Source organism: Stenella coeruleoalba, assembly GCF_951394435.1.
Source record: "Stenella coeruleoalba genome assembly, chromosome: 1".
NCBI lineage: Eukaryota > Metazoa > Chordata > Mammalia > Artiodactyla > Delphinidae > Stenella > Stenella coeruleoalba.
In genome coordinates, this window is record NC_137169.1 from 185,591,858 (window position 1) to 185,619,702 (window position 27,845).

Consider the following 27,845-nt stretch of genomic DNA (forward strand, 5'->3'; position numbering starts at 1 on the left):
TTAAATACAATTTTAAGGAAAAATATATTAATAATTTAATAAATTTAGCAAAACTAAGTAAAGTAACGTTTACTTAATTTAATGTACAAGAGAAACCAATGTTCAGTAACATTCAGAATTAAAAATGGTTAGTGGGTGAGTTCACTGTTTTTATTTCTAATTAAAAATTTTATTTTACTTTTCCCGACTTCTCAAGATCACATGAGTTATTCTCTTTTCTTAACTCTAATTGCACTAAGTGCTTGATTCACACAATTTAGCACATTGTTATACACTGTTACATTGTCTTCTTTGTTTTCTATGTATTTTAGTCTCAATAGCTACTCAAAGGGAGAGACTGGTGTGTATTGGAAATGACACTAACTCAAGACAAGAGCCTTGAGTGCCCGACCTGTGTCTGCCCCTCACTGTCATTCAACAAACTCGCAGCCTTACTATGCTCCAGTTTCTTTACTAACAAATGAAAAAAAATCTTAAAGGATTGTTGTGAGGTTCAAATAAGATTTTTTTCCTAAAAACTACTATGCATACAAATAAGACATTATTATTGTAAACTCTGTAAAGGCAGACACAATATTTTGTAACTGTCTTACCTACTTTCCAGGATCTAATGTGATGTTGTGTTAATATGATTTCCCAAGTAAGTACTTAATTAATATTTCTTAATAACGAACAATTACTGAGTAATTACTATTTTCCAAGAATCACTGTTAAGTACTTTACATGGAATATTTTATATTTCATTACCTTAATAGGTCATGTTATATGCTCATGTTGCAAATGAAGAAGCCAAGGCTGAGAGGGATTGAGCAGCCTGACCAGGGGCACATAGCTGACACTTGACTCTTAGTAGTTTGGCTACAGAGCCCAAGTTCTGAAACTCTTTACTCTGTTTGTCTTTCATAGAACCAGCATTCTTTCCTGAAAGAATGCAGAGGTTATAAAATGTCCTTCCTAAAACTATCAAAAAATGAAAGAACTTTTAAGAAGTGCATAGGAATTGGTGAGCGTATGTTGGATATAATTTTAACTCAGAATTTGAAATAAATAAATACACCAACTTCTTGATATATATATGATTGGGTTGCAATCATATGATTTTTATAAGAGGTGTTTCTTTCAGAGAAACACTTCTGAGCATTTGACTTGGCAAAATGTTAAACACTGAAGTTACAGCCTACAAGATGTTTCTATTCTTCTCCTGATCAACTCGTTACAAATTCTTCCCAGAATCATGGGAGCATAAATCCGATTATGCACAAGGCCAGTGGGAACAAGATAATTGCACAGACCTAGTACCCATCCGTTACACTCAGCATCATCAATCACTGAAGTGCCGCGACCTCAGCTTTCTGGAATCCCCACGTTGTTTGAAATACTCTACTATTGCCATTTATGGAAGAACCATATTATACTGTCTTTGCCTTAAGTGCTATCAAAATAAAATTAAAAATGTAAGTGTTTATCCTTCAGAGGGTGCTCATGAGATAGAACAACGGAAAACATGAGAAAAACCAGCAAAATTCAATATCGTCTGATGTGAACGTAGATAAGCACCTCAATTTAAGGATCCGGTGAGCCCCACTAAGAAATTAAGTTGGGTAGTTCTCTTTTTAGTTCTTTTGTGATGGAAACTACATTTGTTAGCAGAAATGTGCCTCTGCTTTTCCCTCACACGCACCTCACACACAGACCAACTCCACAGGGGGAGTCTGACAAATGAGCGATTCTTGAACAAAGCAAGCAAAGCATTTGGCCTGAGTAGAGATGGAATGATCAGTAGCCCACAAATTAAACTGAGTTCATGCCCAAGGTGTATACGAGCCTTTAAACCATGGAATTAAAATAAAGTTGCAATGATGAATCAGTTCAGGTTTCCTATCTTGTGTTTTCTTTCTATTCAATGTGACATATGTTTACTGAACACCTAGGGGCTGGTGAGTATGCAAGGTCAATGGCCTTCACCCCCACAAGGAGCTCACAGGTTAGTGAGAAAAACAGATCTATAAATAGGTTAACTTCAAAAAAAATGAGCTAAGTAAAATAACAGAGGCATACACTGCAAAGCTGTGGAACAAAGGAGGGATCAACTGCATCTTAACAGATGAAAAAAAAGAGTCACAGGGCTTCCCTGGTGGCGCAGTGGTCGAGAGTCTGCCTGCAGATGCAGGGGACACGGGTTTGTGCCCCGGTCCGGGAGGATTCCACATGCCGCGGAGCGGCTGGGCCCGTGAGCCATGGCGCTGAGCCTGCGAGTCCGGAGCCTGTGCTCCGCAACGGGAGAGGCCACAGCAGTGAGAGGCCCGCGTACCGCAAAAAAAAAGTCACGGAAAAGGAGAAACAAATTGCACTGGATTTTCAAGGAAAAAAATTACACTTTGACCGGGGGGGGATGACTGCTTGTAATGGATGGAGCAAAGTTATAGAAAGCAGTATTACTCATTCCTAATAGAGGATTTTCACTTCATTTATTCCTCATTCCAGCCCCATGAAGGAGCATGTCATTGTCCTAATTTCAGAGTTTCGGAAAAGTAGACATCTCAAGAAGGCAGGGCTGGCAAGTGATATGATCTTGACCTTCCTGTGTTGCTGAAGCTGAGCATTGGGATCTTTGAGAAGAGGAGAAAGATGGAGCTGTAGGGAAAGCAGGGCCAGATGGTGGAGGGCCTCCTAAAACATGCATTTGGACTTCATCCTTTAGCGCAGGGGAGTCAGTAATGAATTTTTCAGCAGGGGAGTGGGTGACAGGAGCAGTTCTGCCTTTCAGATAGCATCCTGCTAATTGCATAGAGTGTGGTTTTGGCTCGGCGTGAGGCAAACATCGACACTTTATATATTCAAAAAGTCAGTACTAATAATGTGGCCCATCCTGCTGCTTTTAATGCTCAGGATGCTTTAGGCATCTCTGATTCTCAAACTTCCACCATAATATCTCTGTCCATCATCTCTCACTATCTCTCTGATATGTACCTGTTTTTAACTTCCCTGCTGATCTTTCTTTCAATCTATTAAGTATATGTGTATCTGAGTTACAAAAGATTCAAAGTACAAATTCAGGACATGAAGAAGTGAAATTTTTTACTGTATGGCAGAGCTTTGAGGACTTTCCAAATGGTCCAAATGTATATCCAAAAAGTCCACGCACCCCTCCACTAGGAACCTGCAGTAACTCAACCCATCAAAGGCTCTATACTACCTGGTATTGCCTCCACCCTCCAACATTCCACCTGAGACCTACTGAACTTCCCAGGCTCCTGAGGAGTCTCACTTTAAGCAACTTGATTTATTAAAGAAAAGAAAGAAAATTTCTAAAAATATCAGATATGACAAAATATTGACCACAGGGTATTTTAAAATTGCTAACTCTATTGGTATATTTTAAGTATAATTATATATATATGAAACCCCCAGAAGTGCATGCATTTGTACTTTGAGGCAAACTGGCACTTCTCATTGTATTTTTGTGTTGCTTTATGCAATTCAAATCCAAGCAAGCCTGTCTCCTTCTGAGCCCACGGGAACCCTTATTTCTCTTCTCTTTGCCATTCTCCAGCCCTTTTTACTCTAACTTTTCCTTCAGTCTTGGAATGGGCAGACCCCCTCAAGATCCTCACCCCCAACCCCATGGCTCATAGTTCAGTTTTCTGTGAATTGAGAAAGTTGCCTTCTTGCCATTTATCTGGAGGAGCTATGTGCGCACCACGGCTCCAGAATGGAACAGAGAAAGAAGTGAGACACATTCAGAAACTCAAAGAATCCCTCTCTTTTCAAGGAACTAAACATGTAGCCCTCTGAAAGTGTTTTATACAAGAATAAAAATCAGAAGTAAAAAAAAATAAAAATAAACAAGACTTATTAATGTTTGCTGGAGAAACAGAAAAGCTTTTTCCACAAGAAAAGTCCTTTCTGTACTGAAATTGGCAGCCAGACGGCCTGAGCATTTATCTCCTGCATAGAAAGTGCTCTGTCAGGCAAGCTGTGATTAACAATAAGCTGAAAAACACGCCCCAGACTTCCACTATATTTTATTTGGCAGAGAGAAATTATTCCTCAGCACAAAGTATTTGCAACTGGCATCAGTTAAACAAGAAATTATAACCTTTAAAAGCCCTATTTATCATTAGCTGCAAAAGTGCAGACTTCACCATCAATTACTCTGACAAAGGATTACAGACCATCAACACTGAACACAGGATAACACCAGCCTTGGCGGCCAGTGGGCCACTCTGAAGGGAGGATTAGAACATTAAACACCAAGAGCCCCTTCCCCAGAGACCCCCCTCGACCCTTCCTCGCCCACCCTCTTCACTTTTAAAGGCTGACTCTCCCATCTCTTGCACTCTCTCCCTTCACCAGCAAGCTTTCAGCAAAAAGATGCAATGGTTGTGAAAGGCCTTACTTAAGAACCTTTGGCCAAATCAAGTCAGCAGCAACTTTGCTCCAATTCTGCTCTGAATGAGCTCTGTTGATAAAAATGGAAATGACAAGATTGGTTTCTGAAAACTAAAGAAATAATATGGTCTTATTCCTCTCAGCTGCTTCATTTAGAGGCTAACTGGTCAGAAAAATAGTGAATTTTAATAAGCAAAAGGCCTCTACTGTGATTCTAAAACACCCTCCCAAACCCTGAATGGTGCCTATGTATTCTCGGAAGAAGCCTTTTTGCATTTCACTGAGGCATTAAACCATCTTTAAATGATTTCATTCCTTAGGAACAGAAAAACAAAGAGATGCTTTGTTTTCCAGACTTTAAAATTAGAAAAAAAATTTAGTCTCAAGTGCATATATGTGGTACGACATCTCTTTTTCAAGAAACATATGTGTATATCTTTATTTAGATTTAACTTTCCAGAGAAGTATGAGGTCATTGTCAGTATTACTATCACCTTGTTGCCAGTTAATTTAATTTCAATGGTCCTGGAGTTTCTCTCAGAGGCTTACAGATTAATATTATTATTCCCTCCAATATTTTGCTTTTATTGACTATATTTGTCTCAGTATACAAACATCGGTATTCTATCAGAAGGAAGTAAAATAACAGAATATATGTAAACCACTTATTTTTTGTTTAGTATATAGTGATCAGTAAACGAAGATAATGATGCTGTTGGCAATAATGCTGATAAAGATGAGGAGGGGGAATATGCAGTAGTAAGATTTGCGTTTATAAAGCCTTTTTAATGTTACGAAAGAACGCTTGTGAACACATATATCCATATATATACGAATGAAAGTTATACATCTGGTATATTCTTAACTGTGTGAAACACTATTCAGCAAAAAAAGACTGGAAGGAGATAAATCAAAGTGTTAAGAGTATTTACCTCTGAGTGATGCAATAATAGATATTTTTCTCATATTGTTTTTTTCTATACTCTTCTTTAATTTTCTATGATGAGCTTGTCTTACATTTATTATGAGAAAAAAACAGAAAAGGTACAGGCAAGGAAAAAAATCAAAACTAAAATATTAGGCTTGCAAGGTGATTGTGAATGTATATACTTTTCACATCCAATATGATAACCTTTTGACTGTTCCCATTTTTACAATAAAGTAACTGAGTCTTAAAGAGATTAAGTGATTTGCCCAATGGAAACCGGGTAGGTACCACAGCCAAAGCTGAGACACGGTTTATTCTACTTCTAGGCCTATGTGCTTTCCCTTTCTCCTTGCTGCCTCCTGCACTGATATGTGTGTGTGTGTGTGTGTGCGTGCACACTCAGGCACACTTGCACATTCACATTCCATATCTTTCCCAGTTAATGTGGGTTTAAGAAGCGGGTCTATTCATATATGAGGCTCCTAATCGCTCCAGATTAGAGCATGTTCCTTCACATTTGGTCTGCTATGTTCATAAAAACTATCACAGGGCTATCACTTGTGGGTGACCTCCTCCAAAAATCACAGGAGTTTGGATGGCTTTATTTAGCTCTATTAGGTTCAAAGAATGTACCAGGCAGATTCTCAGTCCAAAAATAATCTCCTTTTATTAGTGCTCTAAATTAACTCATGGAGGAGTGAGCCGAGCTAAATTAAAGCTTTCATACAGCAAGGCCCCAGGATTTTTACTGAGTGGTAAACGTTTTCTCTCCCTGTGAGAACTTTACTATTTCCTTCCTCTAAGAGAGGCTGTGCTTAGATGCAAAGAAAGTTGCTCAAAGCAGATCTCAGAGAATTCATTTTATTTGACAAAGACTCTTAGTTTGAGTCCCTGGTGTGGAATATTTAAGATTTTATAGGTTTTCCTAGTTTTTAAAGTAATTTGCATGTAAATAAAGAGATACTAATCTCTAGCACAAATGGCAAAATGTGTTCTTTGCCCTTTTTTAACTGGAAAATTGAATCATAAGAGCAGCTCAATATCAAAAAAACAAACAACCCAATCCAAAAATGGGCAGAAGACTTAAACAGACATTTCTCCAAAGAAGATATACAGACTGTCAACAAACACATGAAAGAATACTCAACATCATTAATCATTAGAGAAATGCAAATCAAAACTACAATGAGATACCATCTCACACCAGTCAGAATGGCCATCATCAAAAAATCTAGAAACAATAAATGCTGGAGAGGGTGTGGAGAAAAGGGAACACTCTTGCACTGTTGGTGGGAATGTAAATTGATACAGCCACTATGGAGAACAGTATGGAGGTTCCTTAAAAAACTAAAAATAGAACTATCACATGACCCAGAAATCCCACTACTGGGCATAGACCCTGAGAAAACCAGAATTCAAAAAGAGTCATGTACCAAAATGTTCATTGCAGCTGTATTTACAATAGCCAGGACATGGAAGCAACCTAAGTGTCCATCAACAGATGAATGGATAAAGAAGATGTGGCACATATATACAATGGAATATTACTCAGCCATAAAAAGAAATAAAATTGAGTTATTTGTAGTGAGGTGGATGGACCTAGAGTGTGTCATACAGAGTGAAGTGAGAAAAACAAAAACAAATATTGTGTGCTAATCCATGTATATGGTATCTAAAAAGAAAAAAAAAAGGTTCTGAAGAAACTAGGGGCAAGACAGGAATAAAGACACAGACCTCCTAGAGAATGGACTTGAGGATATGGGGAGGGGGAAGGGTAAGCTGGGACAAAGTGAGAGAGTGGCATGGACATATATACACTACCAAACGTAAAATAGATAGCTAGTGGGAAGCAGCCGCACAGCACAGGGAGATCAGCTCGGTGCTTTGTGACCACCTGGAGGGGTGGGATAGGGAGGGTGGGAGGGAGGGAGACGCAAGAGGGAAGAGATATGGGAACATATGTATATGTATAACTGATTCACTTTGTTATAAAGCAGAAACTAACACACCATTGTAAAGCAATTATACTCCAATAAAGATGTTAAAAAAACAAAAAAAGAGCCATTAAGTGAGGTATTTTTACTTATAAAGAACTGCAAGTGGCTTATATCTTAACCACATCCTTTCCGGACTGCCAGCTGTACTTATGCTATCTTTTCATAACCATTGGAATACTATGGCACATTCCTCTCTGAGAACTGCACACTAGGGAACAGGCAAAGTAAGACAAAAAATATGATACTGAGAGCCAAGTTTGCCTCTTTTTCTCTAATACAGACAGGTCACCGCTGGCCATGACTAATAATGCATTTAGCACCCTTCCCGCTGAGTTTCCAAATCACTCTAGAAAAGCATGCCAGGCTGGTCTTACTGTCATGTGGCCCTGGGACTTTTCATGTGTCACTCTCTCCTTTGCTCCTGCCTAGCTGGCACCTTGCATGAGTGACCCGTGCAGATGTGAGGTGTGGATGCTCTCTGTCTCTCTTTTGTGCTGGATTTTGGACACGTACCACTACAGGGAGAGGAAGCTAAAAGCTCAAGCCTTTTATGTTGAAGTCTAGAGGGAAGCACGTCTATATTTTATTTCTCCACACTGAACATCTGGAAGGTCCCAGAAAAATCATCCTAAATCGCTCTAAGCCTATGCTACATTACATCAACTGGGGTTCCAGATAAGGGCCCAGAGAATAGAGCAAAAAAGAGCATATCCAGGAAAAGAAGTGAAAAGAGAAGATGCAGTTAGGATAGCTGGAGGGAAAGGTGTGATTTCATACCTCTTATAGATTTCTTGTTGACTGGAGGTGTGACTTTCTAACAGGAACTAACAGGAAGTGATTTTTTTTTTACCTTGAATATATATGCATTTTATTTAAAAAAAATAAAAGATCAAGTAAACAAATAAAATAGTTTCAGGACCTTAAATACATCTAGTTTTACGTTTTCTTTTTATTATTTATCAGTAACTATTATTCTTATAATATCTAATGCCAATATGAGGCTATAAGTTCACACATAAAGACTTTAAAAATGATTCCTCACTGAATAGAGCAAAAAAGCACATCCAAAATTATTAGCCACTATTAATCAAATCACTGATTATGTGTTGCAGATTTAATATTTTAAAATAACGAACCAGCACTACTTTAGTGGCTCTCTTTTTTTAAACACAATCCAAATCTAAAAGCTTTGCAGCAAAATTTCTTTGATGTTTGACTCTTGCCAGCATACAAATCCAAAAATGTTGGTGGCAATAGTCTCTACTTTCCTTTTTGAGTTTTTTATTTTTATTTATTTTTTAATTGAAGTATTACAATATTATGTAGTATTGAATATAAGTATTACAATATTATGATAGGAAATGATTTGAACTATGAGGAAATATAATTGACTGGGAGTTGATATGTCCAAGTGAAAAGAACTCAAGCACAGCTGGCAGTATAAAGGCTTCTGATCCTGACTCTGAAGAAGGAAATATTCTCCTCTATCTAACTGTGGCTGAGAATCTCATGCATGTACACATTCCCAGCATGAAAGAATGACCTTTCCACCCAAAGACAAATATTCCTTCACTAAGCGTATGTGAACAGACACATGACACTAGCGTCAAATATATTCCAGAAAGGTTTCGCTAAAAGGTGGCGGTGGGGGGGGGGGGCAATTGATTGAATATTTAGGTATGTAGTATTTATATAGCATCTTATTTTGAGTGGTTACAACCAGAAGGCAGCTTTGGAAAAGCCACTGGTGGAACCTAATGGGCATTAAACAGGCGCTCCAGTTGCAGACACAGTTCTGCCACCAGCGACCTGATCTTGTGTAAATCACCTCAGATTCCTCATTTTGCAAATAAGAGGTTTGGAAGGATGCCCCCTCCAGACGCTTGTAGCTCTAACCGTCCATGGGGGTAGAGTTATTGCATTTAGCCATTCTAATATCAGATATCTTGTAAATCAGGCCACCAAAGACATCCCAGTGGGTGAACTAGACTCTTCCATTGCAAGTTCTTGCAACTACATGCAGGTTCAGAGAGCCCCGGCCTCTCTCCCAATGCACTGCATTCTTAGACTCTGCCAGTTCCTAATTTACTTCACGAAGAGGCTGAATGACAAATTAGAAGAACTGATGCCCTTAGTCACCACTTAGTTTCCCGCATCTATTGTTATTCTGACAACAACAAAAAATCCTTAGATGTTATCATACTTAAAATTTTTTATCTATAGAAACACTTCAAGCACAGCTGTTATTCATTAGACTCCAGTGGCTGAAAGCATTTGGTTACTACAGGAAAAGGAAAAAAGAAAATCAGTAACGTTTTATTTACAGTCTGCTTTCATTGTGAAATAGTAGAAGTTCCTGAGTTAATAAAAAGATGTGCTTGGTACTAAAAGCCTAAATATGCTTTCTTAAAAGAGTGGTAGATACTGCGGGCACATTTCCCAGTTCTTAAGCACTATTCCAGTTCTCTTATTTTCCCCATAAATATGCTCACACTTTTTAGCCCACGTGACTAGCTTTTGAATAAGAAAATGAAGTTATATAGGGAATATGCCTCTTCTAAATGGGCATCTGTATAATACATGCACACAAGCATGTACATGTACAAAATTTTCATATAAATTTTATAAAGATAATTTCCACCCTACAAAGAAAACAGCTGTTCTGTGAGATAGTGCACTCCTTAGCTGTGAAAACCACTAAACAAGCCCTGGATTTTTTTTAATCCAGGAATACCAGAGGAGGAATTCCAGATCCCAGAATAGGTTTGATTCAGTCACTTATAAACTCTCTTTCAACTGTGAGTTCAGAGATTCTGTAAGTTACCGTTTTCTCCTTAATTCATTTTAGAAATTGACCCAACCTCTTTACTGTGTTTCATTTGTTGGCAGGGACTACAACAAACACAAGTGAGAAACTAAAACCTTGTGGTGCTGAAATCTGGATACATTTGCACCTGGGATTTTGGACACATTTGCACCTAGAAACCAAAGTATGTGGTAGTAACATCCTTTGTGGCGGCAACCTTCTTCCAAAAAAACTGCCAAGTGCTATATAAAACTAAAACTCTATGGTATCTATGTGTGGTGAACAATACTATTCCCGCTTCTCACAGGCAGAAAACATGGAAATTAGGAATCAAATGTTTGAAATAAAATGGAATTATTACTCCCAACCATTTTATTTTGTAGACAAAAACTCACCTGCAATTTATACTACGTAGACTTGTTTCTTTGCTACTACTGATACATCTCACTTTCCTCCAATCAGATCAGATTTCTGATTGTCTCATCTCAAAATTTAGTCCAGTTCAAGGTCTGATCTTCTCGTCTTTTTAATTCAATTTCCAAGAAATTCCAGGTAATAAATGGCCCCATCAACCCCATTACCCATCCTCCATCATACCAACTGTACTATCAAACGTCTCATTCCTAAAAGTTCTCCTTTTAAGAGTCTGGCTGAGCAAGTTCTACCTAGCAACACCAATTTTTAAATTATTTACAATGGTAATTGTTGAATTTAGTGGGGGTTAGGGGTAGGGGAAGAGGGAGATCACAGCCCAGCAAGAAAGTTAACTGTTGTTCTTTCCTGGTCCCCTTCGTAAGTAAGGCACTGCTGTCATATCAAATATCCTGTTTCCTGAAAACACGACTCTGAGATTGGTATGTGCGGGAAGTTACATCATAGCAGAAATCAGTCTTGTTGACCCTAAGTGCACCCATATTCCAGCTTTTGCCCTCTGGCCCCACCTCCTTAATCACATTTGCATGCTGTCTCCACTCTTTATAGTAATATTTAGAACTTTTCTACAGCATATTTTATTGTGCAAGTCATTTATCAATGCTATTTCATCTTTTCTCACCCTCGTTCCTTTGAGGTAGAGCCCCGTGATTAGTAATAATAACAAAACCATGCTATTCGGCTTTTCTATTGCTTCTGTCTCCTGAGAACTCTACACATATTAACAGCACACACTGTTCTCCCAAATGGCTTAGGTCACAGAAGGAGCAGGGAAGAATGCTATGACTAGCCTAAGTGGAATAAATTGAAGGTTGGGTTGGAAATGAATCAAGATGCTGGTGTTAATATGCCCAACTATTTAGGAAAAGTTCCAGGATCACTTAATGATGAAAAGCAATAAGGCTGTCAAAATTTGCCTGGAATACATATAGGATTAAGCAAGCTCCTAAAGTTTCCCAAGGTACCTCAAGGTCAAGGGCTTTCTGCAGAAGGTAAGTCTTTTTGATGATACACAAATTCCAAAAGCCCCAAATGCAGAAAAATGTAAGAGAGGTAGGGGTGAGTGTGTGTTGGGTGGTGGTGGGGAATTAATTAAAGATTCCTTTAACTTATTTCCATGAAAGTTCTCTACTGAACCCATTTAAATCCTCAATCCTTATCACAGACTATCATTTTTTATCTTGAAAAACAGTGATTCCACAACTAGGACAAATCTAATTCTTAAATAGTAAGAGAATACTAGCAACCTGAAATAAAATCAGCTTTGATTTTTCATCAGATACATGTAATGCATAACTTAATAATAAGGTTATAATGCTCATTATAATGTAGGGTTATAATAATAATGTAAGGTTATCTTTTAACTACATTCTAGAAAGTTAGCTACATTCTAATATATAATTCAACAATGAATCAAGGAAGACTATTCCAACAGTCTTACTAACACCACTTATTGGGGTTTTTAAGGCTCTTCTCTTGAGTTAAACCCTTCAAATTAAGAACTTAATCAGAAATATTGAAACTATGGAAGAATAATTAGATTTTTAACCCATAAAGATTGTCAGTTATTAGGAAGAACTTCCTGATCTTGGACAATCATTAATATAAATGCATATTCTTTCCCAGAAATATAAATCCTACTCCAATTTTGGACTTCCAAGATAGAAATAACTCTTGTATCAAATAATTTGTTCCTCTCTTGTAACATCACTTTCCATTTAATATTATATTTATTTTGTGTTTATCTAATCTAGAGCCTAGATTCTAGACCCATCCATCAACTCAAGTTTCTTGAGGGACAAAGAACTTTGTGTTCTCAGAGTGCTTAACACAGTACCATGTACATATGTTGGCGCATTAAATATTTCTTGAATTAATGTTACAATAAGGTAGGTTTAAGTGCTGTAATAAGGCATTGCTTCCCCCACCCCAACAGAAGGTCGAGTGGTCTGCTGAAACCTGCAGCTAGAACTCTGTCAGCCACCAGAGCACAAGGGTTAAAATATTTCCATTTTACATTAAACCCTTGGGGCTGTGCTCCTTTAGTTTATTTATTTTCAATTCTATGTTTGTCACTCACACAAGAATAGGGGAGGAAAAAGAGGGAGAGGAAGGAGAAGGGGGAAGGAGGAAGGAGAGGAGGAGAAAAGGAAGGGTGGGGGAGGGAATGCAGAAGAAAGGGGGGAGAAAAAGAAGAAAAGGGAGAGAAAAAGAAGGAGAGAGGAAGAAAAGATGGGAACTGGGGAAAACAAAATAATTCAATGTACCTGAAATAATAGCAAAAACATGAGAAAGAAAAAAAAAGGAAAGAAGGAAAGAAGGGAGGGAGGGAGGGAAGGAGGGAAGGAAAGAGAGAGGAAGGGAAGAAGAAAGAAGGAAGAAATGAATGTAATTTCTTCTCGAAGTCAGAATTCATTTGCATGGCAACTCTATAAAAACAAGTTGGTTCTCATTACTTGGGTTAAATTTGACCTGATTAAATCCATTGGCAATGTCTAAGACATTACTTTATATTTCATGCCTAAATTGGCTAATAAACATTTTTTAACCCAATCTGAGTCTGCTTGCTGTCACCCAACCCATCTGCTTTATTTCATTTATTCAACAAATGTTTTTTGAGGAACAATTTCCCAGGTCTGTGATGGGCATTGGAAAAATAGTGGCGAACAAAACATGTCTCTCACTTGAACGGATTATCTGACTCTCTCTACAGCCATCTGAAACCCAAACTAGTGCTATTATCCATCCCCAAATTTTGTCAAGCAGGCATTTTTTTCATCACATTATCCTCTCTAAATTCTTTCTGTCTGCCCAGACAAAACCATTAGTACCTTCTCCCTGCAATCAAACCTTTTCTAATGGACTATCTCTGATCAATCCCTGCAGTCCCTGGTTCTGACCCCAATGGCAGTGCTTGCATCAAGCCAACTTACTATTCTCTCTCCAGGCTCTTACATCTTCTGAAATTTCCGACTCTCTGAATAGTTTCTAAATTTTTTTTATTCAAACTCTTCCAAGAATCACACGTCCAGACCTTTCTGACACAAAATCCAGGTGGCCCATATTTAAACCATCCTGACCCCGTAAAAACATTTGAATGTTTAAACCCAATTTATATTACAATTACTCTTATCACAAAAATTCTCATATATAGGAGGAGGTGGCGGGTTTTGCCAACAGTGTATTCTCTCACATTTTCAAATCCAAAAACTAGGTTACTAATGTTAACTACCAAGTTTGCTTTTGGGTATGACTATGATTAACTGCTAAGACCCAACCAACTTTTCTTGCACATACCACACATACTTGAACTGTCTGTGGTGGCAAAATGGACTGTTATGTATAAAGGGAATTCCCTTCCCCCAATCCGTTCTAAGTGATTAACATCTGTTCATCTTTCATTATTCAGCCCAAAGTTCGCATCTTCCATGTAGTTCTTCCTTAGCCATTTATTTGGTTGACAACTTCATCCTTTGTGACTCTTCTTTATCCTGCCTTGATCCTGACTCCATCCTAGAATCCATGACATGTTGCTGATTTAGGACTCATATGTCTGCCTCTTCTAAACTATGCGGCCCTAGGGGGCAGGGCCCAGACCTTATTATACAACACAATATTTCTAGTGCTTATAACAGTGCGTGCAACACTGCAGGTACTCTGTAAATGTTAAATGAATGTGAGAGATGGGAGGAGGGCAGGTCTTGTATATTATGAAATACTAATCAAAAATGGCTAGCAGAGGACTTCCCTGGTGGCGCAGTGGTTGAGAGTCCGCCTGCCGATGCAGGGGACACGGGTTCGTGCCCCGGTCTGGGAAGATCCCACATACCGCAGAGTGGCTGGGCCCGTGAGCCATGGCCGCTGAGCCTGCGCGTCCGGAGCCTGTGCTCCACAACAGGAGAGGCCACAGCAGTGAGAGGCCCGCGTACCGCAGAAAAAAAAAAGAAAAAAAAAAGAAAAGACTAGCAGAAGCTACAGACCTTCTGGTAGCTCCTGAATTTTCCAAGTGAAATATTGCCTGAAATCTGGTGAGAAAAGTGTTTCATACAGATGATGAATGCCAACCTAGCCTTTCTCAGCCAAAATACAGCCAAATCGTTAAAACGCCTTCCCTTTTTAAATTTATCTGTCTTGTGACATAATCCAGCCTCAGGGCCCCAAGCTCCCCACATCTCACCTCATATCGCCACCTGGTGTCCGAAAGCAAGAAAAATATCTAAGAAATGAAAAGGATTTTTTTTGAGCTGATAAATATCAGGACCTTAGAATCATATACTGAAAGTTTAAAAAAATCACATGCTTCTTGGCATAGACTTCTGGTCACAAACATAAAGATTAAGTGCACAAAACTCCCTCAAAGCACAGCCTGTTTCCACTCACATCTTCACACAAGAAAAGAATGCTGTCAATCTTTTCAGTTCCATGGACTACCTTCCCTCCACCATAGATTCCATGTTTTAAAAACCTTACCGGAAAATAAACTATCATTTGTTATTTTCATTAAGTAAACTCAAAATTGTCAGTCTAAGGTGTCGTTTAGCCTGTGATAGCCAGGAATATCATCATTCATTATGCGTTCAATCAGCTCTTTAATAAGTCCCTACTGTATTCTAAGAGCTATACAATGTTCCACAGAGTGACAGTAACTTAATATCAATCCAATCAAGAAATCGTAAAGTTTTTTCTTTGTCTGTAGAGAGTAAACATATATTTTCATTAGGTGTTTTGAAATAACTGAAAATTAGTCAAGTTTTCCTATCACTGTCCCTAAGAAGCTGGGGAATCTGAACTTGGGTACCAGTGGATAAGGAAAAAATAGATCCTGATGGATTGAGTACAGCTTCAAATCAATATTTCCTGAAAAAAAGTCTCAAATGTCTACTTTTTATTCAGATTATCTTTCATCTGGTTTTAAATATGTAATTGGTTGTTAAGGCATATTGATGATAATTTTATTGTCACAGAACTAAGAACTGAAAATGCATAGCTAAAGAATATGAATTTTACTTGAACTAGGGTCATCACGAAATCATCAAATGAGTTTCAATAACAAAATCAGCAATTATATAGTGAAGATATAGGAGGCAAAAAATACCTAGATCAGAGACTCCTAGTCAACAGTCCTCAGAACAAAGCTTTCAAGGTTCCAATATAAAATGGGGAGGAAATAAGTACAAAGCAGCGAGTTTCTTCATAAGTTAAGTGCACCCATATGTTTTATTCTGAGATTATAGTCATTTTATTATTTTGGTGTTATAGTATCCTTTTCTTTATGAAACGATATAGTCAGAAAAGAGTAGGAAGTTTATATAAATGTCCTTATGTGGCTAAATAAGAATGCCCAGAATTTTTTGAATAAAATTTTACAACTAAATAGATTTCTAAAGTCTAGATTATCCTGAGCATGAATCTGAAATTAATTTTGAAGGGCTAAAAGTTGGGAACCCTCAAAACACACCTGGCTTTGTGTTATCTTTAAGAGCAAAAGTTAAAAAGCCAATTGCTTTTTCAAATGGATTGGTTAAAAAAAAAGGCAACGTCTAAGAAAAGTAGAAAAAAACCCAAATACCTCCATTTTTGCAAGTATAGCCCAATTCCACAGATATCTCTTTACACTGTGTAACATTACATTTTTCTGATCCACGTTGTACTCTGAGTGCTAATGTTTCCCTTGAGTAATTTTACACCGCTTCGAGGTCCAAATTCAGCAGGCAGTTCTAGGCTTTATCTCCCAAGATCTCTAGATTAATAGATTTAATAATAATAATAACAATAATAATTTTTAGAGAGGTACTCCACTGGATTTAGAGGTCACTCAGCAAATAAACAGATATACAGCCTAGATGCTTTGACTTTTAAATCACAGAATAAGCAACATGTTGCTTCTCAAACAAAATATGCTTGATCCTTAGCTTTAAGCAAAATCTATTTCTCTCCCACCCGTTCTCTTTCTCCCTCCTTCTTTTTCCCTCTCTCTCACCACAAAGCTTTCTGGATTGAGCAGAAGTATTTGGTCACTTGCTCTCTGACCCCAGAGTCTCCTGAGACTATATATTCATTTTAAGAATGAGTCCCTTTAGTTACCTAAAGTGTCCTCGGACTAAATTGTTTCCAGATGTTTACAAATATTTCAAGGAAATATTCACACAGTTTTTATGGCTGAGTGATAAAGGACTCCACAGTGTCTGCTCAATTGTAAAATAAGGATCAAGTGCTTATTATAAAATAACTTCCATTCTGCAAGTATTTGCTACATGCCAGGCACAGCGCTAACCACGCTCAATACGTTATCTCACTGGATGCTCACAAGAGCCCTATATGGGAGGTTTTGTACTCCTCGTTTTGGAGAAGAGGAAGGTGGGGCTCAGAGAGTAACCACAGAACATGAAGTGAGGGAATGGGCTGTATACGAAGTCCAGATTCTTAGCCGGTGGGCCCTGCCTCTCTCTCAGAGCAAAGCTCTTCTCCTGTTGGCTTAGCGCAGTATCATACAGAGGAAAGAATTCACAGAAGTTGTGGAGCATCCCTGAACATCCAAATCAATTTCCTTTAAGAGGTGAGAGAGGAAGGTTTGTAGACCAAGAGTCCTCCTTGTTTAATATCCATGAGTACATCCCACAGACTTGTTCACCAAATATAGCAACAGACTGTAAATGTATGACGCCAACACTTTCTCACTATCTAAAAACCAGGGCTTCCCTGGTTGCACAGTGGTTTAGAATCTGCCTGCCAATGCAGGGGACACGGGTTCGAACCCTGGTCCGGGAAGATCCCACATGCCGCGGAGCAGCTAAGCCCGTGAGCCACAACTACTGAGCCCACGTGCCACAATTACTGAAGCCCGTGCACCTAGAGCCCGCGCTCTGCAACTAGAGAAGACACCACAACGAGAAGCCCGCGCACTGCAACGAAGAGTCGCTCCCCCTTCGCCGCAACAAGAGAAAGCCCACGCGCAGCAACGAAGACCCAACACAGCCAGAAACAATAAATAAGGTAAAATAAATAAATTTATTAAAAAATAAATAAATAAAAATAAAAACCAGCTTTCACGTATGGAGTTTGAAATTTGCCTGTTTAGTGTTTATATTGTTCTTCACTCACAATATTCTGACCTGTAAAAAAAAAGAATCCTAAGTGGTCAAGGTGACCTTTCTAAAAGAAGCTCTTAATATCATAGAAACTACGCTTTTTGTTTAACTTTGTGTCACTCTGGAAAGAGCCTAGTATTAATTAAAAAACGCTTAAATGACTTGTATTTGGGGTGGGGATGAGGAAGTGTCCAATCAATTATTGATTGTTCTAACTAATGGAGAGAAGCAAGCCATGACCATTTACAAGGTACTCAAAGAATGTTAGTTCCACTCCCCAAAAAAAAAGGTAGTCCAGAAGCCTTCTGTATTTACCCCTGAAAAATATTATATAGTTTCTTTGTTTTCGTTTACCTAGGAGGTATACATTTCTAACAAGTTTTGCCTAGGTTTAGTTTCCAGATGATTTTGGGTTCTCAACGTGCAGTCTCTGGGATAATGAAATGAAGTACCTCTGGAGTGTGCAAGTTCGAGACAGCAACCATCGACATTAAAAGAATCCACCAAGTGGGAAATCCATATGCAGGCGATTAAGAGGTGACGCTGTTTGCTCTGGAAATGTCTCTCCTGGAATTGAGCGCACAAGCTGCTGCAGCTGCCTGTCTCTTACCGATGTTAAATGTCATCTATTCATGCCACTTCTTCCCCTGTTCTCATCAAATAGCTACCCTCCTAAGGCTAGAATTTGAATGAGTGTCAGAAATTGCTGACCTTGCCAAGTCACATTTTCCTTAGTCCCACTCCCCAAGGCACCACAGAACTCTCAGACTTTTGACCTTGCTGAAAACCATGGGATTATTTGAATGAGTTCTCTTCCCCACTTCTCTCCTTCCCCCCTTTCCAGGGTCTCCAATAGCTCCTTTTAAAGAAAAGCTGGGTTATAAAATGCAGAGCTGCCCGCTTTTGCCCTCTTAGGTTTTCTGGTCCTCTAAAAGCCAGCATGTTTTCCAAGCTGCCATTCTCCACTCACCAGACCATATTTTTTAAAAAGTACCTGGAACACAAACAGCAACTTGTTTTTTGTACCCTTGACTAAAAATCTACCAGGCTCTTTTTTTTTTTTTTTAAATGTAATGTTGTTTCAAATCATTTTTAAGTGAGTTTAATGCTGGTGAAAGGTGCCTAGATTGACAGCCTGGAGGCGGAGGGTCTATATTTTTAACTATAACAGAGTGAAGCAATGTCAGCTACTGCCAAGGAAATTCACAGGCCTCACCCTTCTGCTTGCAAGCGTCCTTGTGGGATTGAACAGGTCCATGTCCATTTGAAATTTGCTTGCTTAGTGTTTATATTGTTCTTAACTCACAATGTTCCAACTTGTAAAACAATTCTACTACACCCAAGTCCCGTTCAAATGCTGCTTTTTCCAGGAAGCCTTTCCTCATGTATCCCTGCTAGTTTGAAAAATCCACCGTCTGATTCCCTAGCGGTTTGCTACCCTTCTGTTATACTAGAGTTTTATAGTAGTGTTGATCAGACCTCAAACCACATACATCTTTTTTCTTTTAATTTTTAGTAGGGTATAGTTCGTTTACAATGTTGTGTTAGTTTCTTCTCATATACATCTTTTCTTCCATGTTGTGCCCCCTTCAAGACTCCATAAAAAAAAAAAAAAAGAAAAATCAAGCATGCATTATCATTCCATTTTACAGATGGGTAATAGAGGCCAAGAGTGGCACACATAGGCAGGACTGAAATCTAGATGTTCTGATTTCAAATTCCATATTCTTCACCTACCAAAACAAATATTTTTTAAACTTCCTAGTCTGGATGAAAGCACTGTAATTCCCATATTATCTTCCCTCTTAACTGTGTCTTGCAGATTGCCTCCATAAATCCTCTGGCTTGGAATCAGCCTTCTGAGAACTGCTGAGTTGTTCCCTAGCCAGCTACTAGTCAGGACTTGAATTACCCTTTGACCAGCCTTCCCAGGTCTGAGCTGACTATGACCAGCCTTGTCAGGCTGCAGGGCTTCCCCACCTCACACTGTCCTCTGTGTCCCCCTGCATCAGGAGATGTGCAGGGCTAGTTCCAGCCACCACTGGTGTAAAATGATTTATCCTGACCCAATTTCCTCTGCTCCTTTTTTCAGATCATTAATAAAGACATTAGTGGAAGCTCAGAAGAAATGAGAAGCCTAATAAAACCTCAAATAAGTCCTGTTGCAAAGCCAATATTTCAGCCTCAGGAAAAATATTGTCTAAATTCCCTGTGTTAAGAAATTAATAAACTGTCTCTGAATTCTAGTCTCAGAGTTAGGGGACTGTCATCTTGTTCCAAGGTTCAGTTTATATGAAGTCCAGTTTTTCTTTCCAACTACTGAACTTTTCTGTGTGGTCTGTTTAATTGATCGCATACTTGTACATTTATGCTGACTATAACATCATTTGCCAAATAACCTGAAAATCACGAGAAGTGTTAGAAGTTTTAGAATGCTGAGGAAGATGAGATAATGAGGCATTTCTTAACTCTCGTGGTACTATAAGCTGCACAATGCTTAAAGTACCGGAGGTTCAAAATATTCTTTAAAAGCAAGAGGAGATGTTGAAAACATATTTGTAGTTACCAGGGGGTAAGGGGGGGGAGGATAAATTGGAAGATGAGGATTGACATATACACCCTGCTATATATAAAATAGCTAACTAATAAGGACCTACTGTATAGCACAGGGAACTCTGCTCAACACTCTGTAATGGCCTATATGGGAAAAGAATCTAAAAAAGAGTAGATATATGTATAACTGATTCACTTTGCTGTACATCTGAAACTAACACACCATTGTAAATCAACTATACTCCAATAAAAATTTTTAAAAATAAAAAATAAATAAGAGCAAGATGTATCTATTCAAAGTGTCTTCTTTCCAACTAGTGGTTTCTTACATGTTTGAAATTCTTCCTCCAGTTTAGAATCACTTCCAGGTCATAGAAAATTCCTTCTGTAAAGAACTGGAAGGAAAGGTCTGATCAAGCCCCTGTGAGACAAGATGTCTGCCCCGAGAAACAGGCATGTAGAACAGGAGACAGGAAGGAGCTGCAGTTGCTGTTGAAAGTTTGAGCTGGCACCACCTGGTAGCCCGAGGTACCCTTGAGTGATGGGGAAAAGAGGAGGGAAGGTATGGAGGACTGGTGATCTCAGGATTGGACGTGTTAAAATTACACTGAAGGTGAGCTGTGTGAGGGCCAGTAGTAGATTCATCTCACCAATTAGATGATTGGCTTTTTTTGGCAAAAGCTTATGTCATATGCATCTTTAGTATCCTCCAAAGTGCTTGACATGGTGCAGAACACAATAAATACTTGTTAGCTGGATGACCAGTGGTACGTAAAATGTTCTGATTTGAGCTCATCTGAACTCTGCGTACTATTTCATTGTTTGGAGAAAAGACCTCACTGGCTTCTGACCTCTGACTGCATTAATGCACACACACTAAAGGGGAGGAACTCCAACCGAGGAAATACAAAGCACGTCTCAAGGCATTTCAGTTATCACGTATCTGAATTGTGGTTGTTAGTAACACTACCTTCTGATGTTTTGTTAAATTACAAAGAGGCTGCTTTTGAACTTAAACTTAAAACAGAATCCTTCCTTTCTGGGAAAATTACAGGCAGTACCTGAATTACAAGCTCAAACTTTTCAAATCACAAACTCGAGAAAAAAATTGCCCACATTTCACACTGCACTGCACCCAACCACTCCCTCTTCTTTGTCAACTGATTCCAGGGAGCTCCCTGAGAAAAGGCTTGCAAGTTCGAGAGAAAACCTGGTTAAGGAAATACAGAAAAGATGAGGCTAAGAAAAGTAAGCACCTGGGGTCAGTCCTCCAGGCGAGGCCTCTTTTATCTACTAAGCCAGCTGGCTCCCATCAGCCTCCTACGCCCCTATAGGAAGCGCAGTCTGGGTGAATGCCGCCGATGCTCAGCTCTTCATCCATACAGCTGGTTCAAAACACCATCGCCCCCGACCTGGCCTGTTGCAATAACCTCCTAATTGCTTCTCCTTTCCCCTCTAATATCTATTTTCCATATAGCAGTCATATTGTTCTCTTAAATTCATCAATCAGATTACAAAACTCCCCAGCTTAAATCTCTCCACGGGCTCCCCACTGCCATCACACGTAGAATATAAGCCCAGCCTCACTGTGACCGACAAGGTCACTATCACCCGGCCCCTCCTTATGTCTATGATCTCATCTGCCAAACTCCTATCATTTGCTATCTTCCAGTCACACTGACCTTCTTTCTGTCCCTTGGACCCATCAAGGTTGTACCTGTTGGGCTTCCCTGGTGGCGCAGTGGTTGAGAGTCCAGCTGCCGATGCAGGGGACGCGGGTTTGTGCCCCGGTCCAGGAAGATTCCACATGCCGCGGAGCGCCTGGGCCCGTGAGCCATGGCCGCTGAGCCTGCGTGTCCGGAGCCTGTGCTCCGCAGCAGGAGAGGCCACAACAGTGAGAGGCCCACGTACCGCCAAAAGAAAAAAAAAAAAAAAAAAGGAATGAAGGGCTTCCCTGGTGGCGCAGTGGTTGAGAGTCCGCCTGGCGATGCAGGAGACACGGGTTTGTGCCCCGATCCGGGAAGATCCCACATGCCGCGGAGCGGCTGGGCCCGTGAGCCATGGCCGCTGAGCCTGCGCGTCCGGAGCCTGTGCTCCACAGCAGTGAGAGGCCACAACAGTGAGAGGCCCGCGTACAGCAAAAAAAAAAAAAAAAAAAGTAAAAAAAAAAACAGCCCTGCCTGGGTTTCCCTGGTGGCGCAGTGGTTGAGAGTCCGCCTGCCAATGCAGGGGACGCGGGTTTGTGCCCCGGTCCGGGAAGATCCCACATGCCGCGGAGCGGCTGGGCCCGTGAGCCATGGCCGCTGGGCCTGCGCGTCCGGAGCCTGCGCGTCCGGAGCCTGCGCATCCGGAGCCTGTGCTCCGCAATGGGAGACGCCACAACGGTGAGAGGCCCGCGTACCGCAAAAAAAAAAAAAAAAAAGTTTGTACCTGTCATAGGGCCTTTGCACTTGCTGTTTACGCCCACTGCCTGAGAGGCTCTTTATTCTCATCTCCTCATGGTTAGCTCCTTCCTTTCATTATATCCTTGCTCGTATAATCCTGTTCATTTCCTTTATAGGACTTAGCATCATGTGTAATTGAATCATTTATCTAGTTGTTCGTTTATGTACAGGTTTATCACCTTTCTTTCCCAGGAGAATGTAAGGTTTATGAGAAGAAACAATTTGTCTTTTTCACTGCTTCATCCCCAAAACCTAGAATAGTGACTGGTACACAGCAGGTACTCAAAACATAGTTGTCAAACATGAGGAAATGAGTGAGAGGAACAGAAAAGACAATGGAATGGGAGTCTGTTCCACAATCATGACAGACTTAAACTTAGGCCTCCAACTTTGTTTCATCAGCAAATCTCAGAAGATGGGGCCTTGGGCTGCCTGGGGTTTATTGAGTGTTGGTCCAGATGATGAAAATTCAGTATATCATTTCCCATTAAACTACTGTCTGTGTGTTTATCACTGGGAACTAAGAAAGAAGAGGGGTGAGCAGGAAGGATGATTGAGGCACCAAAACCTCAGTCGCATTCTTAAAGAAACCGGGCAAAGAGACCACACCATAAATGACATGAGAGCACCAGGAGAGAAGGGCTGAATTCATACATTGGTGGTCAGAGGGTAAGTGCTAAAGAAGGCTGCTAGAGAGAAAATTCATCCAGTTCTAAACTTTTCCCAGCACTGGTCTATACCAGTAAAGAGGGAAAGACAGCCCTTTCCTCCTCACTACTGAGCCCCTGAGACAATTCCTTCCAGGACACAACCCTCTGGATGCCTCCATCATCACTACTGTTCATCTATATCATACGTTTACTAGTCTGTTGGAGGCTTCCTGGGACCCTAATCACCACTTATAACATTGCATCTGGAAAAATGAATTTCCAATTCCAAACAACCAAATCAGACTGACTCTTTCAAATAAAACCCTATTCTTTGCTATAAAAAAAAATCATTTCCATAGCAGGAAAGAATATAACCAGAAATTTTGGACCTGTCATTTTGTTTCAATATTTTAATCTGGTATTTAATCCAGTATTAGACCTGACACAATTGAAAAGATGTGTACCACTCGTGAGATAAGGTAAAGAAGATCCATATATACCTGATTTAATCTTCAATGGACTTGTAAAAACTATACCGATATGCTTTCTATTTGAGAGGATTATAGCTCAGAGGGGCTGGGTGGCATGTTCAAGGTCAGAGCCATGATCAAAATCAAGTCCTTATCTTGAGGAAAGCTCTCTGGCTCTCCTCATCTCTTCTCTGGTACTATCTTCAGCTCACCCTTTCAGTCAAGTTCACTGAGCCCTGTAATTAACCTCAACTTTGCTGCTTAACTGTCATTGAAGTATCCAGTGACACGAGGGGTTTTCTTTGCAAAACTATAATTTTCTAAAGGACTATTTGCATTTTTTAACTTGTAAGCCCAGTGAACAGTCCAGTACCCCAGTTACAGGAGTCCTGTGTTCCACGGACTAAACGTCACAGAAAAGCCATTCAACTCAATCATCTTCTTCCACTTTTCTAGCCACTGGAGGATAAGTGATAGGATAACAGAATATGGGTTACCAGAGGTGTCAAGACAGGTTCTGGTTTTGTCAGGATTAACTCTGAGGCTTTAGGCAAGTTGCTCTGCCCCTTCTGAGTCTCAAAACCCTATTTGTAAAGCGGGCATGACAATATCTACCACTCAGCATTATTGTGAAAATTTAAACAGTATTAAGTAGTATAAATCACCCAGCACAGTACCTGGTCATGATGAGTGCTCAATAAATCCTAATTTCTTTCCCTTAGCTCCCTTCCTCCATTGAAAGATCCAAAGACATTAGATAAGTGGTAGCATCTCTGAGCCGCAGGGCCAAACACAGAGAAATATAGAGACTAATCCAAATTCCCTTTGCTAACTCAAGAACCTTCTTTGTTATATCATTGATACATTTAACATTCTTTGGGTTAATAGGAATAGAAACACATTTTACAGTTACATCATAGAAGTTAATATCACATAGAGGATTATCTTTCTATGGAAGCATTATGCTTGCTACTTAGAAAACTGTATTTAAACCAGGAAGCCCAGCTGTCTTTGGTAACTGTTCAGCCCAAAGAAAAACTCATTGAGAAGGTGAGTCAGCAGGGCTAACTTTCAGGACAATCACAACCAAGGCCAGCATCTGCAAGACCTGAAATATGGGATGTTATGACACTGGGTGAATTACTTCTTACGTACTTAATTATGCAACAAGATTTGCAGGAGCACAACCACATAGTTCCCCTGAGTATACTGCCAGTATGCTCCACAAATGATTAAATATAAAATAAACAACAGCTAACTGTAAATTATGAAGTTGTAATTCCACTAAGGGGGTGCCAGTGATGTCGTAAACCACTAGAGCAAAGTTTAGGTCACCAAAGGATCCCAGATGAGCTTAGAGGCCTGTAACTCAGCAGTGGTCTCTGCTGCAGATATGACTCCAGGAAAGCCTTTCCCCTTGTTTTTTGCCCCTTCTCATCTCTGCAAAGGTCCTCCTTTCTTGTTCTCTTCCTCTGAGCTTTCTAAAATCACACTAACCCTGACTTTCTAAATGCAGTTCCTTTTTAACTGAATGGTCTGTCATTTAAGAGGCTATCCACATCTCCTCCACACTCTTTGAACGGCAAGCTATGAATTAGATATACTTCAGTAGAAAAAAGCTAAGACTGATACTTAGCAGAAAAATCCATTTAGGGCAAAAGCCCTGGAACACACCTTAAAAGGAGATATTTGAGATGTAACTTTAGTATGTGCCAAGCTAATGTATGTGCCCACTAATGGAATAAATTTGTCTCTAAACATGGCAAACTTGGAAAAGTTATGTTGAAATTTCAAAATACAACCTTCCCATAGTCAATGTCTGAAAAAAGGGTAAATTAAAACTTGGCTTTCTCAGACCATGTAGAAGATAAGTACACAAAATTGCATAAATATTAGAAAAACTGTACTTTATCAACCATCAGAAAGGAAGGACTTTGTAAAAAAAAAAAAGATACAAAATACTGAACTATAACTTTCTAAATGTGGCATGCTTTCATCTGAAAACTTACTTAAAACTAAAGTGAAATTGCAAATATTAGTGTCTGTGTGATAGGTTGCCCCTTCTTTAACATTTTTCTTCTAGAAGAAGAGCTGAGATAACAATCACTGAAAATTTATCATAGGATTTTTACAACCCCCAATAATTGCCTCAAACTGTTTTTCTTTGTTTTACGTGAAGCATTTAAAACAGTGCCAGGCACCTAGTGAGTGCTTTATGTGTGCTCTTTTTATCTCCCACTTTGTTCATGCATTCATTTATTTAATAAATGCTTTTTATTAAGCCATCTACAACATGAAAAGCACCATGAGAAGCACTCTGAAGTTAGAAAATACCTGCCTCTCTGCCCTTGTCTTCAAAACTTTATACACCTGGTTGAAAAGATAAGATTGACACTTAGGGAGAGTTCAATAACAATGGAACACATAAAACACAGTGGATGTCACAAAGAAACATCATTCAACACCAATTACTATGAGAGAAAGTGGTGTACGTCAGTGTTTTCAAACTTTGCGGCATATAAAAATCATCCAGGATATTTAGAATGCACATGATTGGTAGATTCTGATTCACTGGGTGTGGATGGGGCCTTGGAATCTGCATTTTAAGGTTCTTCTTTCTGATGCATGCGGGTGAGTTAGGGATCACACTTTAAGATACACAGGATTAGATTGCAAGTGCATTAGAGAAAGAATCCGATTACCTGTTATTTCTCTTTATCCTTTTTCTCTAAATCATTAGAAATGAACTGCACATGGGAGAGACATATATAGGAGAAAGAAAAGAAGAATATAAGGACCAAAGCATAATTTTCCTGGATGAGGAAGGACTCCATGCTCCCTAAAGGAAAGCAGTAACCCAGTTATCTACACCCCCAATTAGAGACTACATAACACTGTAAAGCACACAAAGCATTTTTAACAAACACACAAACACTTTTCCATATGTCGGAACTGATATTCCCAACAAAGCTGTGCTCCTAATCTCTGACTAATACCCACTGAGCGTGTTTAAGAGATGATCTGCCTCTCATCTATCATGTGCAGAAGGTACATGGTACCCTGCTTCTCTAGACGGCTAGCACACGTCTTGCAATAAACCGTCTTCAAAGTGCCTCACCCACAGTGACCCATTTTCTCCACATGCACCACAAGCATTAGCCATGCTGTTCTATTACAGAAAAATACCAGGAAGATTTCATCGTTAATTGCTTGGCAAAAAATAAATAAAGGGTCCTGGATGCTTCATGATATAGAAATGCAGTCTGTATGTCTTCCAGGTTCATCAGATTTCAAAGCCATACATATGAAAGCAGGTCACATATCAAACTGAGAACAGAATGTTTATCTTACTCAACTGGTTAGGAAATCTAAGTTGGCAAAAGAATGGCAACTTTATATATAATCACATTTAACTTAGTATTATTCATGTACAAAAAAATTAAGTAAACCCCACAGAAATCTCAGAGGAGTGGTATGACAGTGCTATGTTAGAGATATTATACTACAGAGAAAATTTAACGTGATTGGTCTCCTGGAAACTTACTGGCTGTGTCAGGTCTGGGATGAGAAGTCTTGACAGCTGGTAGCCTAAGCATATGTCATATATTCTCCATTCAATTCAGTGTCTAACTTGGGGATGGGTGTTTGTCTGCTTCAGTCACGATAAAGTCTTCAGTGATGGATGAAGCACGTGGAAATATGAAAGGTTGGTCCCATCTCAAAGTTTAAAAAGATGTGCAATACTGTTTCATGCTAAAGAAGGGGAGGGTGGCCTGAAAGAGGTGACCGTAGTCAGGAACATCTGAGCCAGACTCCTGGCTCTGCCAGGAACTTATGGTGTGGTCTTAGGAGTGTCACTAAAAATCCTAAGGCATCAGCTCTGAACTGTTGATCAAAAACGGATGTCTCCCTAGTCACTCGGTAAGTGACATGCTGTAAGACTGTGACTTTGGAGGATGGGAATATTCCTAATTTCAGTGACATTAAATGACCTCCAGCATGGATTGGGAAACCGTATTGAATACATAACTGAGCCTGAACTTGTCGGAGAGGTCGTAGAATTAGAGAACAGGGAAAGGGCAAGC

At 39.5% G+C, this 27,845-nt stretch overlaps 1 protein-coding gene across 4 annotated transcripts in view; it reads right to left on the minus strand.

Annotated features, from left to right (window-relative positions):
- Nucleotides 1–27,845, minus strand: part of PRRX1 (paired related homeobox 1) — a 73,941-nt gene that overhangs the window by 32,256 nt on the left and 13,840 nt on the right. Inside the window, exon 1 of one of the 4 annotated variants that reach the window (XM_079918281.1) lies at nucleotides 21,879–27,449. The exons of 2 other annotated variants lie outside the window; for them this stretch is intronic. In XM_079918281.1, coding sequence (XP_079774407.1) covers nucleotides 21,879–22,494 — 616 coding nt within the window. In that variant the 5' untranslated portion in view covers nucleotides 22,495–27,449. Of the gene's footprint in view, nucleotides 1–21,878; nucleotides 27,450–27,845 lie in introns of those variants that run through there. One more of the 4 variants, XM_079918280.1, reaches the window with a different exon arrangement.